This window comes from Pan paniscus, chromosome 3, assembly GCF_029289425.2.
Source record: "Pan paniscus chromosome 3, NHGRI_mPanPan1-v2.0_pri, whole genome shotgun sequence".
NCBI lineage: Eukaryota > Metazoa > Chordata > Mammalia > Primates > Hominidae > Pan > Pan paniscus.
This window is the reverse complement of record NC_073252.2, coordinates 145,722,480-145,738,633: the sequence shown is the minus strand read 5'-3', so window position 1 is coordinate 145,738,633 and position 16,154 is coordinate 145,722,480. Positions and strand designations below refer to the sequence as shown.

General features: G+C 41.0%; 1 protein-coding gene across 3 annotated transcripts in view; it reads right to left on the bottom strand.

Moving 5' to 3' along the window:
• The window catches only part of ARHGAP10 (Rho GTPase activating protein 10), a 361,433-nt gene that overhangs the window by 211,273 nt on the left and 134,006 nt on the right, over positions 1 to 16,154 (bottom strand). For all 3 annotated transcript variants that reach the window (XM_034959225.3, XM_003815856.5, XM_008968883.5), the window contains 2 exons: positions 8,080 to 8,181; positions 788 to 898 (listed from right to left, as the gene is read on the bottom strand). In XM_034959225.3, coding sequence (XP_034815116.1) covers positions 788 to 898; positions 8,080 to 8,181 — 213 coding nt within the window. The remainder of the gene's footprint in view (positions 1 to 787; positions 899 to 8,079; positions 8,182 to 16,154) is intronic.

Here is a 16,154-nt window from a genome sequence, read left to right as displayed (position 1 = left end):
CATTACTTGGTTATTCTTGTTTCTATAAACCATACTCACAATGAGTAAATTGTATACTGTGTGAATGTTATCTTAATAAAGCTGTTTAAGAAAAAGAAACCATTCAATAAGTCAATATTAAAATTAAAATGAATCCTGAGAATGAGTTCCAGTGTTTTTTTGCTGAAATCCACATGAAATATCCTTTACATTATGATATATACATTCATGTGCATATATCTTCATATACAAACAACTGAAGCTACTAGAAAACATCTATATAATCACAAACAAAAATCATGTGTTTCTAATATAAGTAAAAAGAAATGTTAGAGTAACTCACAAAATTGTCTCAAATGTTCCATATCCTGCTTCTAAACTTAGATTGCCATAAGCATTGTGAATTGTGTTTGAAGTCATGTTACAAACGATTGTTTAAAGTACCAAAGTTTGAACCGGTATAAACAACCCATGTTCACTCATTCTAGTATAAATTATTTCAGAGAAATTTTTAAAAGATAGAGCTATAGGCTAAGGTGGCAGAAATTGCACATGGTTGCCTTCCTTGAGATCATGTAGCAATGGGAATATTACGTGTATTATCAGTGCAAATACAGCTGAGAACCACTGATTTAGAGGCAATTCCTTGACTTCATGGCTATCTGTGTCTGCCCTTTTTAATATGTCTCTTTCATGTTTATGCACTATGGCCTCTAGTAACTATAAACCATAAATCAGATCTAGGAAAATAAATACTTATCTTACATTGCAAAAATCCACCAGCAAACAACTTGGCAATAATACTCACAGGTTCCACAAACTCAAACTTCTTTCTTTCTTGGATTTCCTGCAGCTTACACACATACTCGAGAGACAGTTCATAGAAGTGTTGCCGGTTCTGCTCTACTTGGATATCTGCCTATGTTAAAATCACAGAGGTTAGTCAAACTGGAGATGGTGAAAAGTGAAACGCTACATCAGAGGTCATCACACTGTGGTCCATGGGCCAAAATACAGTGTGCTGCCTGATTTTGTAAATAAAGTATTGCAACACAGGCACGACAATTCATTTATGTATTGTCTGCAGCTACTTTCCTGCTGCAACAGCAGAATTGAGCAGGTGCAACAGGAACTTTATGGTCCACAGAAGTCTAAAATATTTACTATCAGTTTCTTTGCAGAAAAAGCTTGTGACTCCTACTCTGTTTGTTGAGATTGACCCCCAAGAACTGAAGATCAAAGGGACTTCTCTTCGTGAAAAACTCACCCCAACCACAACTGATGCCCCAAGGCTGAACCACATGCAATCACAATCAACAAACATTTCGATGAACAAATCCTCTAGGAATAAAGTCTGCCTGAGAAAGGGCCCAGCACCTCAGCGCTCAGGGAGTGATGGCGGCAGGTGAGAAGGAGCCAGCCATGGCAGCATCTCAAGAACCCGGCTCTCAAAGGCGGGCCAGGGCTGGACGCCCATCTGCGGCCCTCACAACGTCTGATCCCCTGGGACAGAAGGGGGCACCAGCTGGTCAGGACGCTATTCCAAAAAAAGCTTCCAGCTTAGCTTGCCTAACTAGAAAGGAACTGGGAGAAGAGCAGGACTCCACAGAGAATAGTGGAGAGAGAACTCATGTCCAAGAAATCATTCTTACTAGGTATCATGTGATATTTTTCCTAACTTAGCTAATTTTACTCTTAAAAATATTTATCTGGGCATTTCTCCAGACAGGATATACAAAAGGCCAATAAGCACGTGAAAAGACACTCAACATCGCTCATCATTAGGATGCAAATCAAACTCACAAGGAGATGCCACCTCACACTCACTAGGATGGCTACTATACAAAAAAGAAAAGTAGTGGTGTTGGTGAGGATGTCAAGAAACTGAAACCCTTGTGCATCATTAGTGGGAATGCAAGATGGTACAAGCACTGTGAAAAATAGTGCTTTAAGTAAAATAATATTGAAACATAACGTGTTACTAAGCTAACATGAACATTTCTACCTAACACTCCTCAAAATCATATTTTTGTGGCTTCATTAACCAGAATTCAATAGTTCAGCCACCAGCAGTTAACAGGCACAACTCCCAGCAAAAAATTAAAATAAATTTTTCCCTCAAATGAAAAATAGTATTACCACATGACCCAGTAATTCTACAGCTGGGCATATACCCAAAAGAACTGAAAGCAGAGACTCGAACAGATATGTGTACACCCCTGTTCATAGCAGCAGGGGGCAAGGTGACCCTAATGCCCATGGATGGATGGATGAGTAAATAAAATGTAGCCAATCCATATGTATAACAGAATATTACTCAGCCTTAGACAGGAAGGAAATTCTGATACATACTACAACATGGATGAACCTTGAGGACATCAGGCTAAGTGAAATAAACTAGTCACAAAGGGACAGATACTATATGATCCCACTCACATGAGACACCTAGAGTAGTTAAATTCATAGAAACTGAAAGCAGAACGGCGGCTGCCAGGAGCTGGAGCAGGGGAGAATGGAGAGTTATTGTTAATAGGTACAGAGCTGCAGTCTGAGAAGATTTTTTAAAAAGCCCTGGAGATGCATGGTGGTGACAGTTGCAAAACAATGTGAATGTACTTAATACCACTGGGCCATAGACTTTAAAATAAAATCATACATTTTATTGAAATTTTATTCACGTTTTATAACCAAAAATGTGTTGTTTTTGAAAAGCATTTAACACATTTGAAACACATTTCAAAATGTAATAAAAAACATTTCAGCAAATACTTTAATATATATTACTAAGCTAAAATGAGAATTTCTACCTAACACTCATCTGAATCATATTTTTGTGCCTCCAATAACCAGAGTTTGATAGTTCAGCCATCAGCAGTTAGTTGGCACATCTCCCAGCAAAAACACTGTAATTTTGTTGACTATTTAATAAAGACATAAGAAGGGTGATTTCCTCATTTGTTATTACTGCAAAGGCTCTTGAAGAAATTTATACCAGCATCAGATTTATCAATTTGATTTTATCTTTTAGTAAATTCTCTCTCCTGGTTGTTCTTGCTACTGTAATTACCCTTGCATTACCAGTCAACCTCTATCACCACCCCCTTAATGTTCTGAAAATCCAGAACTGTTGTGCCACATGCTCTGTGATTAAATCACCAGAATCCCTGGGATTACTGGCAATGATGGCAGCAGCGGCCAGTCTGGAGCAGCCGCTGTGAGGACACCAGCTGCAGAGGGCAAAGTGCGGCCAGGGCTGCGCACTCCATGGTGCCCACGGGGGCCAGAAACAGGCAGGAGCCCCAACTTCTACAGAGTTATCAGGGCAGGAGCCCCATGCTCCCAGACACAGCTGCAGCCGTGCAGCCACAGCTCTGGACCAGGGCATCCCTGTGCTCTTGGGGGCCGGCGAAGGCCCACTGCCCCACCAGCAGGCTCAAGAAGTGCCTGCTCCTGCTCCCTGGCCTCTCCCGGCTCCCGGCGCCTGATGCAGTGTGGAGCAAAGTTGTAGCCAAGCCCAGGTACTGTTGCCACCCGGCCGGGTATGCATGCACACAGGGTGGTTCTGACATGCCAGCGCCCCTGGTAACCCCAACCTCCAGCTCGGCCCCCTCTGGACTTTGGATGCCAACAAGCACAGGAGGGAGGCCAGGGGGCTGAGAGCAGCTCGACAGGGGCCTGCAGGCACCTCTTGGCACAAATACCTTGGGCGCCATGGATGACATGTTGACAGCTGTGGGAGACAAGTTCCTAGGTGGGAAGGGACAGGTCCCTGGTGAAACCCCACCTTCAAGCCAGGGATGGCCTGAAGCCTGGGAGCCGCTGGGCTGCCAGTTCTGGGTCGAGTCTGCAGCCTGGGATGAAAACTTACGGTGCTTTTTCCAGGCCCACTCATGGCTGCGCATGGGCCAATCAGCACACTTCCTCCCTTCTGAGCCCAGAAAAACTCTGGACTCAGCCAGACTCAGAAAGACATGGGGACTACCAGCTGTTGGAAGGAGCAACCCCCTGGGGGTCTCCTCCACTAGTCAGGATGACCTGCCTGTGGAAAGGAGCTATGCACTACAGGTCTCCTCTCCACTGAGAGCTGGACACTCATTACGTCGACCTGCCTGCAGAAAAAGGCTACTCACTTCAGGTCTCCTGAGAACTGTTCTGTTGCTCAATGAAGTTCCCCTGTACCTTGCTCACCCTCCAGTTGTCTCCATACCTCATTCCTCTTGGATGTGGGACAAGAACTTGGGACCCAAGGAATGGCCAGACTGAAAGAGCTGTAACACAAACAGGGGTGATCCTCCCCCTCCCCTGCTCACTACATTGTGGGCGACGAGAAGGAGAGAAGAGCTGCGGCCCTTCGGGGAGCCCAGACCTAGGGGCTCCCTAAGCCAGGGCTGTGACATCCTCTTTGGGGCTCTGCGGTTCCTGGTGTCTCCAAGTTTCCGGGTGCCACCGTGTTCCCAGTGCCCACAATGGAAGCGAACTGCAGTATGCCTGGTCCAGCCACAGCCTTGCACAGAGCCAGTGCCTGTGCCTGGAGCTGCCTGCCCCACCACAGTCGGCATGCCCGGCTGTGCACAGTGGCCGGAGGACCCTGAACTCACTCACGAACTCCTCGCCACTCCGTGCCTGGCTCGCCCTTGGCAGGCATGAGATCCAGGCCAGTAGCACAAGCCGAGTGCAGCCTGCCAGGAAGAGCAGGCAGAACAAGCCCAGCGGGCCAGAGCAAAACTTGGGCAAAGGCATCACCAGCCACAGAGGTTTCTGGCTGGAAAAGAGACATCCTAAAAATTCCGTGACAACAGCCCTCACTTACAAGAATGCCATGGACGTCCAAGTTGTAACTAGGGTCATAAAATGATTTCCTTCAGCCTGACCAAATCTAAAAGGCAATCACTATACGTTTTACTACTCCAAGCAAATCACTAGTTTTTAACAAATACACAATTTCAATTTGATTATCAACTAATTTCTAGTCATTCCTGCTGTAAATATATGTAAGAAAGTAGACAAGTCTCACATAAAGTTATTTAGGAAATCTGCTTCTCAAGTAGATTATTATTATACTGAAATATCATTTGGCTACTTGGGAAGAAAAAATAGACTTCAAAAATAAACAGAAATGGAATTTTCTCAAATATCCAATACTTGTTACAGTACAACTATTAAGTAGAATGTAGGGGTGTGGATGGAGGTAGAAGCTATTATGCCCAATAAACATAGAGGTATAGCAGCAAGGCCTCAGAGAACTGCCAAAATAGCCAGCATGGTGTATGCCACAATTTTCTCCTGGTTTTTTTTGTTTTGTTTTGTTTTGTTTTGTTTTTGAGACGGAGCTGTCGCCCAGGCTGAAGTGCAGTGGCCCGATCTCGGCTCACTGCAAGCTCCACCTCCTGGGTTCACGCCATTCTCCTGCCTCAGCCTCCTGAGTAGCTGGGACTACAGGCACCTGCCACCACACCCAGCTAATTTTTTGTATTTTTAGTAGAGACGGGGTTTCACCGTGTTAGCCAGGATGGTCTCAATCTCCTGATCTCGTGATCCACCCGCCTCGGCCTCCCACAGTTCTGGGATTACAGGCGTGAGCCACCACACCCGGCCTTCTCCTGTTATTTTCAATTGAAGCAAGAGGAGAGAATGAATTATGTACGTTTCTAAGCCTTTGTTCAGTATCATTCTCTGCAACTTTTATGAATCTCTTGAGCATCTCAATTCACTGAAAATTAGCATTACATCAACCACTGCCAAAAGTAATGAATATCCAAACCTAACATTTTCCCCTTTAAAAAGCATCCCCCTTATTAAGGGCTTCACACTTAAAATAGAAGGCTGCTTCAGTGAGAGCATGTAAGTTTGTAAAAAGCAAACAGAGCAAGATAAAAAAGTGTATGTAATTTAAATGAAACAAATTATTCATCGTTAGGATCTCTTCATGTTTCTAGAGGTTAATTATCCTTGGGACTGATAAATTGCTGGAGCCCCAGCTCACTGTACAAGCATCTCCACACTAGTGCATTCAATAAATATACATTAAGTACCTACTCCCTAACAGGTACTGTTCTAGGAACTGAAGATAGAACACTGAATAAGACAATGTTGTTGCCTTCAAGAAGCTTACATTCTAGTGGAAGAAGCCACGTAACAAATGCACAGTTTGTCAAACAGTTTTAAGACTATGAAAAAAAATAGGCTGGGCCCTGTGGCTCGTGCCTGTAATCCCAGCACTTTGGGAGGCCAAGGTGGGTGGATCGCCTGAGGTCAGGAGTTCAAGAACAGCCTGGCCAACATCATGAAACCTTGTCTCTACTAAAAATACAAAAAATTAGCTGGGCGTGGTAGTGGGCGCCTGTAATCCCAGCTACACAGGAGACAGAGGCAGGAAAATCGCTTGAACCCGGCAGGTGGAGGTTGCAGTGAGCCAAGATCTCACCATTGCACTCCAGCCTGGACAACAAGAGCAAAACTCCATCTCAAAAAAAAAAAAAAGGAATATGAAAAAAATATAAAGCAGAGTAAAGGGGACATTCTAAATAAGAAGGTCAGGAAAAACTTTTAATAAACTGACCTCTGAGTGGAGAGTATTTGGAAGAGTAATTGAAGGTTTGAGACACATGGATCCCTGTTGAAAACATACCAGGCAGAAGGAAAACAAATACAACGGCCCTGAGTATATACTATGCTGACCCCAGCTGGGTTGGGTGCAGAACATATAGGATCTTGTGGCCCTGGGGCCTCTGGAGAAGCCATTAGGAGGGTTTGGAGAAGAGCGAGTCATGAGAAGTGGACACACTCTGATTATATTCTGGAACTAAAGATGACATACTGATGGACTAGATGGGGAGTGTAAGAGAAAGGGCCAAGGTGACTCCAAAGATGTTGCCTAAGCAAAGTTTAAAATGAGATACCTAATGAGAAAGTGAAGTGGATTTGGAAATTTACTTGGGGAATGAAGATCTTTTTTAGGATACCTGAAAATGGAGGTGAGAGCAAACACAGGTAGAGAACTGCTAGCATAAAGGGGGCCTGTAAAAGCTGCAGCTGTCATCTCAAAATTGACAGAGGGCAGGAGATGAGGGAGCACACAATAATATGCAACAAGGAGAGAACAGAGCCCTACCCAAAGTACTGCAGTAAGGACGAAGAGGTGTAAAAGCTCCTTTCTCTTTTATGAACTGTCAAGTGCCATCCAAATGTCAGTCAAAGGTATTAGAGACACAAAAGAAAAAGTCACATGTGGATAATGTCAAACAAACCATACACACACAGAGTATGTAACTAAATAGCTAACATTTAAATATAATCCAGGTTTACACAAGACTTAATACTGTGTCATTTTGATAATACTTCAATAAGTGTTTATGACAGTAGTACATAATGTCCAGATTCCTTATGTGTTAAAAAACAAGAAAAAAAAAAATACAATTTTGTGGGATGAGACTAAATCCTAACAATGGCAAACAGCATTATTTTTAATAAAAGCATTTTGTTTTGAATTGTAAACAACTGAGTTTCCATCCAAGTGTGTGAGTGAGAGAAACAAATGGCAGGGGATTTAGAAGTAAACAAAGAGAAAATGAAAAATAAAATATAAATTCCTTCCTGCTTACATATGGCTGCCTCCAAAATAAATGAGTCTATTAATACAAGTAAAACAGATGCTCTCTTTCCAACTAAGTTGAACCTCCTGAATCCTCAGCATTAAATAAGATTAATGCTGCCTTCACATAAATGCATAATGGTATATGAGCTTATTAAATTCAATTCATTTCTTCAAGAACTCCCAAAAGCCAATTAATTGATCTATTCCTGCAAATAATATATCTGTTCTTCACTAATGCTGGTTTAAAGTTATGTTCCTGTAAAATAATACTCAGAAACAAAAATTTTACTACTATGAATCCATACCTCATTAATCACTATAAGATGTATTCATTATTTTGTCTTGTTTCACAAGGACTTTTTTCTTAATTTATGACAATACCTGTTCACTTTTTCTTATCTCTATATAATGCCAGATGAAAAGTTATCCAAATTAAAGCACATTTTTAAAAGACATGTATTGCTTATCAAATTTTGAAAACTTAACAGAAAAATAAAAAATTATACCTCTTGTAAATGTGAGTCTTTCTTTTTTGCTGATAAATTCAAATGTTTATCAATTAGACTATAATTCTTTTCTGTCTCTTTGTCAAACTTCTTTTTTTCTTCCTACAAATAAAAAAAAACTATGATTAAACAGAAACAAAAGGATACACATGGTTAATCCACTGGGAAGCTCAAATTATGAAAAATATCTGAAAATAAAACAAAGCACCACTCTGAATGTGATAAAGCTATCTAAAAAAAACATATCTGTACCAAGCCTACTGCTTAATCATCAAGACAGCATTAGGATAGAAGAGACACTTTTATTTCTTCCTTTAATGGACTTTTTTCCAAGCCTATGTTATTTTTCAGTTCTTCAGACTTAGCAGTGTTAAAAATTAATTCCATGTCACTCACCCCTCACCAACCGAATGAAACAAAATACGTAAGAAAAATAACATAAAGCTTAAAAAAGCAAACTTGCTCCAGATTTTGGCACAGACGTGGAATTCGTTTAAAATGGAATAATAGGCCAGTGGCTCACACCTGTAATCTCAGCACTTTGGGAGGCCAAGACGGGCGGATCACCTGAGGTCAGGAGTTCGAGACCAGCCAGCTATCATGGTGAAATCCCGTCTCTACTAAAAATACAAAAGTTAGCAGGGTGTGGTGGCACACACCTGTAATCCCAGCTACTCAGGAGGCTGAGGCGCAAGAATCACTTGAACCCCAGACGCGGAGGTTGCAGTGAGTCGAGATCACACCCACTGCACTCCAGCCTGGGCAACAGGGTGAGACTCTGTCTCAATCAATCAGTATGTTTTACTCTAGATTTTCAAAAAATCATAATACATAATCAGTGTTGGAAAAAAAACATCTTGGGAAAGATCTTCCCTAATGGTCCAGTATGAATACAGGTTAAGTATCCCTTCTCTGAAATGCTTAGAACCAGAAGCGGTAGAGATTTTTGGATATTTTTGAATTTTGGAATATCTGTGTATACAAAGAGAGGTATCTTGGGTATGGGGCCTAAGTCTAAACGTCAAATTCATTTCTGTTTTGTATACACCTATCACACATAGCCTAAAGGTAATTTTATACAATATTTTTAATAATTTTGTACATGAAACAAAGCTTATGTACACTGAACCATTAGAGAGCAAGAGGCCAGGTGTGGAATTTTCCACTTGTAGTGTCATTTCAAATTTTGGAGCATATCGGATTTCAGATTCAGGATGATCAACCTGTATAGCAATAAGATTGTCTACCAGAAATGTCATCTACTTTCCCAAACCTTTCCAGTGATTTCTGTAACGCTATTTAAAATACGTATCAATAGGTCAACAGGGCCTAAAATAATATTGATATACCAGTACTCACCCTTTGGTTAACATCACAAACATTTCTTAGGTACTGTCTAGAATTAGGACATACTTGCATTCCTTTTGCTATAGAAGCTTTTTGAGAAAATAAGTATACACATTTATAAATGCAGAGAAGACGGGCTGTCTCCCCTAAAGCTGTCAGCCAACTTGATAGATTTTTAATAAACATTCTTGAGTATCAATGAGAGCACACCATGTCCTCATGCTGTCAAAATGTTTCCATTAATTTCAAATTCTCCCTAACTCTCCACACCTCCTAAAAAAGGAACATTCTCTTCCCTAGGATTTTCCAACTTGTATTTTCCAAAGCAAAAATAATGAACTATTCCAGCCTTTTCTGGTATGACTTCTTTCCTGTTAGGCAAAGAGATTAAACAAAGCATGTTAATTCTCTACTTCTTTTATTTATCTTTTTTCACCACATGGGACCACACGCTGTTCTTCTGGAAACCCAGGACAGTATGTCCCCTGTCAGGTCATCTAAAAGCCCTCAATGAACTCCCCCACACTGATGGAGGAGGAGAGACTCAGGAACTGAGGTTTCTTCCCTTTTCTACTCCAAGGTTAATTACCAACTAGCTGCACAACTTAAAAAAAAAAAAAAACCATCTGACAATATAGAACCTAAGTTTTCTTACCAAAAAGATCAGGGACTTTTCTTTAACTGCCTCATAGATCGAGACCTAAAATTCTGTGATCCTATGGTTCACCCATGTGTAGAAATGGAACCAAAAAAAAGCAGAAGTTGTATTTTAACCTCTTTTACTTAATAGTCACTCTTTTGTTGATACAGAGGATCAGAAGACTTTATTTTTCTTTACGCATTGGTTTTTTTTTTAAATTTACAACTAAGTCCAACGTATTGATATTACATAGTTACTCTCTTTTCTGCTTTTCATTATGCTCTTCCATTATTTTAACAACTAACACAAAATAAACTGAAACAAACAGATGCCCATTACCTAAAAATGTCCACTATTTTAAAAAGTTGATGTTGTGAAGTACACACTGAATTAGGTGTCAGAAGACCCAAGCTGCAGTCCTAGCCACTCATTACTCTGTGACTCTGTAACAAGGTCACAAACATTCTCTGAGCATCTGTTTCTCAGATTTAAACAAAAGACAAATGGAAGTCAGGCCCCTGCATTTGCCCACAAGACTGCTGCAAAGCAAGGTCACATAGTAAGAAGCACTATCACTGCAGACTAGTACTTACCAGGAACATGGAAAACATTTTTACCACCTTATTTGATTTAATCTGAATCACAGAAAGGGGCCGAGGAAGGGGTGACGCTTTAATCAGCAGTCAAAACACCCAGCACACTCAGCAATAGAAGGCTATGAAAATCAACATGTGGGTAAAGTTGGGAATGAAAGAAAAAGGAGACATCAAGCCTTTATGAAGAAAGAATTTAGCCAAGAAACAACAATAACAACATCACACCCACCAAGCTTAGAATAGAAAATCTTCGTCCATATATGGTATGGTATTATACAAATGCTGCTGTGTTGTGTTTCTGAATCTTAAAACGCAGGTAATTATTTCTTCCTGCATTTGTTCTTAATGTCATTATAGAGTATTATTGTTTCTTTGTGCTCATATGATTTCTTGTGCTGAAATGATACAAATTTCAAAGGAAACTATTCAAGTAGCATTCAATAAAGAATGGAGCTTTTTTTTTCCCCCAATACTGCATTACAGAAAAAAATATATAAATGTAACAGCGTAATCCAAAAAGTTCCAACAAGGATCAAGTTAAATACAATATGAAAACTTTTCTTATAAATCAGACATTACAAAAACTGAAATGAGTCTGGGCCAGGCAGTAATCTAATGAGTGAAACAGGCTGGGAGAGAAATGCAATCAGGAGTGGCAGGCAATGAAAACCAGATAGTCCTCGTCTACTCCAGAGAAGAAGGCAGCCATTACTCAGGCCAGAACATTTTTGCCTCTTGAGAACACAGGCCCAGTATGTTGGCCGTGTCTTCTGATTTTTCTGGAACTGCTGAAAAATCCAATGATTTTTATGGTGGCAACACATTTTTTCTTAATTGTAACAACACGAGGAAGCCAAACAAAATTTATAAGTTGAATATGGTAGAAGTCAGCTTTCTAACCTGTTATAAAATTGCACATGCAAAACCTTTTTTAAAAGTAGAGCTACTACTTAGAACAGCATTTTGGGTCAAAAAAAAAGACATACGTTATATAAATGGTAGAAGAGAAGAACCTAAGAACCCCAATTCAAATAACCAGATCTTCTGAATACCATTAGAGGTCAAAAACTATATAAATTTGTCATTACACATCACTGGGTTTAAAAAAAGGAAGAGACGATTCAACCATTGGTGCTGGCATGACTGTTTACTGGGAAGCAGAAAGAGAACCTCATCTCATATCAAAATTAATTCCAGATGGATTGAAAGAGTCACAAGTAAACAACGAAGCCATAGAGAGTATTTTCAACAAATCTCAGAATAGAGAAGGATCTTCTAAGCAAAAAAGGAAAGAAAGAAGCTATAAGAACTTGCCAATATAAAAAAAATCATAATAATCAAGCAAAGGGCACACAGCAAAGGGGGGAGGATTACAACCAATATGTAAGAACGTAGGGAAACATTTGTAACACAAAATATATTCTTCATTAAGCAGTTTTTTGCAAAAAACACACAATAATGCTTCCACTGAAAAATGGATAAAGAACACAAAGAATTCATAAAAGTTTAAACATAATTGTGAATTGCCCATTTTTCTATAGGGTACCAGATTATTTTGCTTTAGAAGAGGAAAGAATTTGTTACTAGATGACTTTTTTTGAATTTTCTTTATTTTCCAATTGTTTAGGATGAGGAGATGGAAAAGGCTTATTTTCAAACTATAAAATTAAATAATGTTTACTGTTGGACTCGTCTAGAGAAGAACTTAAATATGGCAGGTCCTTGAATAGCATCATTTCATTATAACATTAATAAGGGAAAAATAAAAACCGATTCATGGCCAGGGCCACTGTCCGTGTGGAGTCTGCAGGTTCTCCTGTGCCTGTGTGGATTCCTTCTGGGTATCTACTATTTCCTCCCACATCTCTGAGGTCAGTTCACCAGCATGTCTAAATAGTACTGTGTGAGCGAGTGTGGGATCATGCCCTGTCCAAGGCTGGTGTCCACCTTGCACTCTGAGCTGCTGAAATGGGCTCCAGCCACCTGCGACCCTGAACAGGAGTGAGTAAATGATTATCTTGTTTTCATTAATCTTTCTTAAATGTATGTATAGCTCACATTTATTTCAATATTTAATATTAAAAGTGTTGTGGTATTGAGAAGTTTGGTGATGTTGAGGTCAGGAGTTTGAAATCAGCCTGACCAACATGGTGAAACCCCCCATCTCTACTAAAAATACAAAATTAGCCTGGCGTGCTGGCGCATGTCTGTAATCCCAGCTACTTGGGAGGCTGAGGCACGAGAATCACTTGAACTTGGGTGGTGGAGATTGTAGTGAGCCAAGATCATGCCATTCTACTCCAGCCTGGGTGACAAGGGTGAAACTCTGCTCCATTTAAAAAAAAAAAAAAAAAGTTTGGTGATGTTTCTGAGACCAGAAATATGACATAAAATCTTTTGTTTACGTCAATCGGCCCATGGTAAAACTGGCTTCCTTATGTGTTGCTTTGCTTCAATTCAGTTTCCAAGAACCTACTGATAATGTTAAGTGAGGACTCCCCACTCCAGCAGGGAGAAGGCACACCCTCCCTTAACTCCCAAGGCAAGTGTCACTCGTTCCTACTTGACACTTCATTTGCCCTATCCTACCCCAACCCACCCCTTTCCTTTAAGCTCCTCTAGCCTCTCTAAAGAGATGAGAATTCAACTTCATCCTCACAGAATGGAGCACTTGAATCCAGACCCAGAAGAGTGCCCGGCAGACACCTGTCAGAGCACAAGTGAACGGCCAGCACAGGACTGCAGCAGCACCAACGCTGGCAAAGTGCCACCTCGGTTCCTCAGTGGTGGCTCCAGAGTCACTAATCCAGTGCCTTAGCACTATTTGTCCACAAAGGTCATAAGCCACATGCTATGGCTAGTCACCCCTAAACCCAGAATGCAGAGAATGGACAAAAAGCTGAGCAATTCCTGTTTGGCAAGGTGATGGGGAGCAAGCCATGAATGGGATAATAAAATTACTCTATGGATACCAGGTCCCAAACTAGACACTTCAGGTACATTATCAAATTCACTTAACTCTCACAATAACCTCCTGAGACAAGTGTCGTAAGTCTCATTTTACAGACCAGGAAACTGAGACTTAGAGGCCTTAAGTCACTTGTCCCAAATCACATGGCTAATTAAGGCACCGAAAGAGAATTCAAACCAGGAAGAATTAACTCTTCCTGAAAGACTTTCTGGTGCTCCAAAGATGAGATGGTAGAGTACATCCCAGGGCACCTATGCTTACCGCTATTACAGCACTTTCCACAATATTTTTATTGCTTTTTTGACAGTCTCACAAAAAGTTGCTAACTTCCTGAAGGCTGGCCAGTGTTGTAATTCCTAGTTGTATCTCAGGGCCTCTAACACTATGCTGTATGATAGGCACTAGTGTGTTTTATTACTGAATGAAAGAAATGTAATTAAACTAAATCAATATTGTTTCTGCTCTATTAAATACAATGTAATATGAGAAATTATCCAGACAGGTTTATGTTTTACTCATGTTTTGTAGTAATTTATAGAATCTTTGGAAGTCTGTATTTAAAATGTATTCATTAGGCTGGGCACAGTGGCTCAAGCCTGTAATCCCAGAACTTTGGAAGGCCGAGGCAGGAGGATCAATTGAGCCCAGGAGTTCAAGACCAGCCTGGGCAACACAGAGAGACCCTGACTCTACAAAAATAATTTTAAAATTAGCCATGCATGGTGGCAGGCATCTGTAGTCCTGGCTGCTCAGATCATCTGACCCAGGAGTTCAAGGCTGCAGCCCAGCCTGGACAACAGAATGAAATCCTGTCTTTAAAAAAATAAAAAATTATTAGTCATAGTCTTGGAAAGAAATTTGGAGTAGAGGTCTGGTAATGAGCTTAGGTGATAAGTCATAATTTGTGAAATGAACATGTATTAAGTTTTCTGCCTAAAATTCTTCTTCTATTTGGATAAAATTATAATTGGCTCTTTCCAAGATAGCATCTGAATAGATTCCATTCTCAATCCAGTTAGTTGCATCCACCTGTCATCTGTGTGCTGCTGCTTGCCCAAACCCACATTTTCATTACTTGGTCTAATGTCCAAAAAAGCAATTTATCCCATGTTAACTCTTATCACGTTCTGGTATTTCTCAGAGTTTTTGTTCAACATACTTGGCCCCTAAGTTGTTCAGGATCTGTACTGGTTCCTGTAGCTACTCACAAAGTCCTGTGGGACATTTGGCAATAAGTGCCAAGCTCAAAAAGGGTGAAGGAGCTTCAAAAGAAAATAAGAACTCAGCTAGGCCTTGGAGAAACTCTTGACGTGATGCATCAGGCAACAACCTGTTGTGCCCAGAATTGGTTCCTTCTGGTGGGTTCTTGGTCTCACTGAATTCAAGAATGAAGCCGCGGACCCTCGCAGTGAGTGTTACAGTTCTTAAAGATGGTGTGTCCGGAGTTTGTCCCTTCAGATGTTCAGATGTGTCTGGAGTTTCTTCCTTCTGGTGGGTTTGTGGTCTTGCTGACTTAGGAGTGAAGCCGCAGACCTTTGCAGTGACTGTTACAGCTCTTAAAGGTGGTGCATAGAGAGTTGTCTGTTCCTCCCGCTGGGTTCATGGTCTCCTGGCTTCAGGAGTGAAGCTGCAGACCTTCGCGGTGAGTGTTACAGCTCATAAAGGTAGTGTGGACCCAAAGAGTGAGCAGCAGCCAGATTTATTGCAAACAGTGAAAGAACAAAGCTTCCACAGCATGGGAAGGGACCCAAGCATTGCCCCTGCTGGCTTGGATGGCCAGCTTTTATTCCCTTACTTGGCCCCGTCCACGGCCTGCTGATTGGTTCATTTTACAGAGCGCTGATTAATCCATTTTACAGAGTGCTGATTGGTCCATTTTTACAGAGTGCTGATTGGTGCATTTACAAACCATTAGCTAGACAAAGAGCACTGATTGGTGCATTTTTACAGAGTGCTGATTGGTGCATTTACAAACCTTTGGCTAGACACAGAGTGCTGGTTGGTGTGTTTTTACAGAGTGCTGATTGGTGCATTTACAAACCTTTGGCTAGATACAGAGCGCTGATTGGTGCGTTTACAATCCTTTACCCAGACAGAAAAGTTCTCCAAGTCCCCACCCGACCCAGAAGCCCAGCCGGCTTCACCTCTCACTGTGATAGCAAAAGGGCTTTTTGAACAAAAGCTAGAACCTAGCAAGCACATAAGAAAATGCAGCAGAACCCATAAAATGAAGGGATACGTCCAAACCAAACAGATAGGGCTCAAGGAGAGCATATCCAAATATAAGCAAAACAGTAGACAATACCTGGGGGCTTTTCAAAATCCAATTTACAAAAACCACCTAGCCACTTAGAATAGATTTAAACCACAGTTAAACATGGAACTGGGCTTCTGGAAACCGGAGAAGGTAAAAGCACAGGGAACTGAAAGAGCTTCAGGCAAGGGCTACAACATTATCAGATGGGAAACAGGAGATGGGGAAAGATCAAAATGTTGACCCCCATATCTAAAAATTCTGATG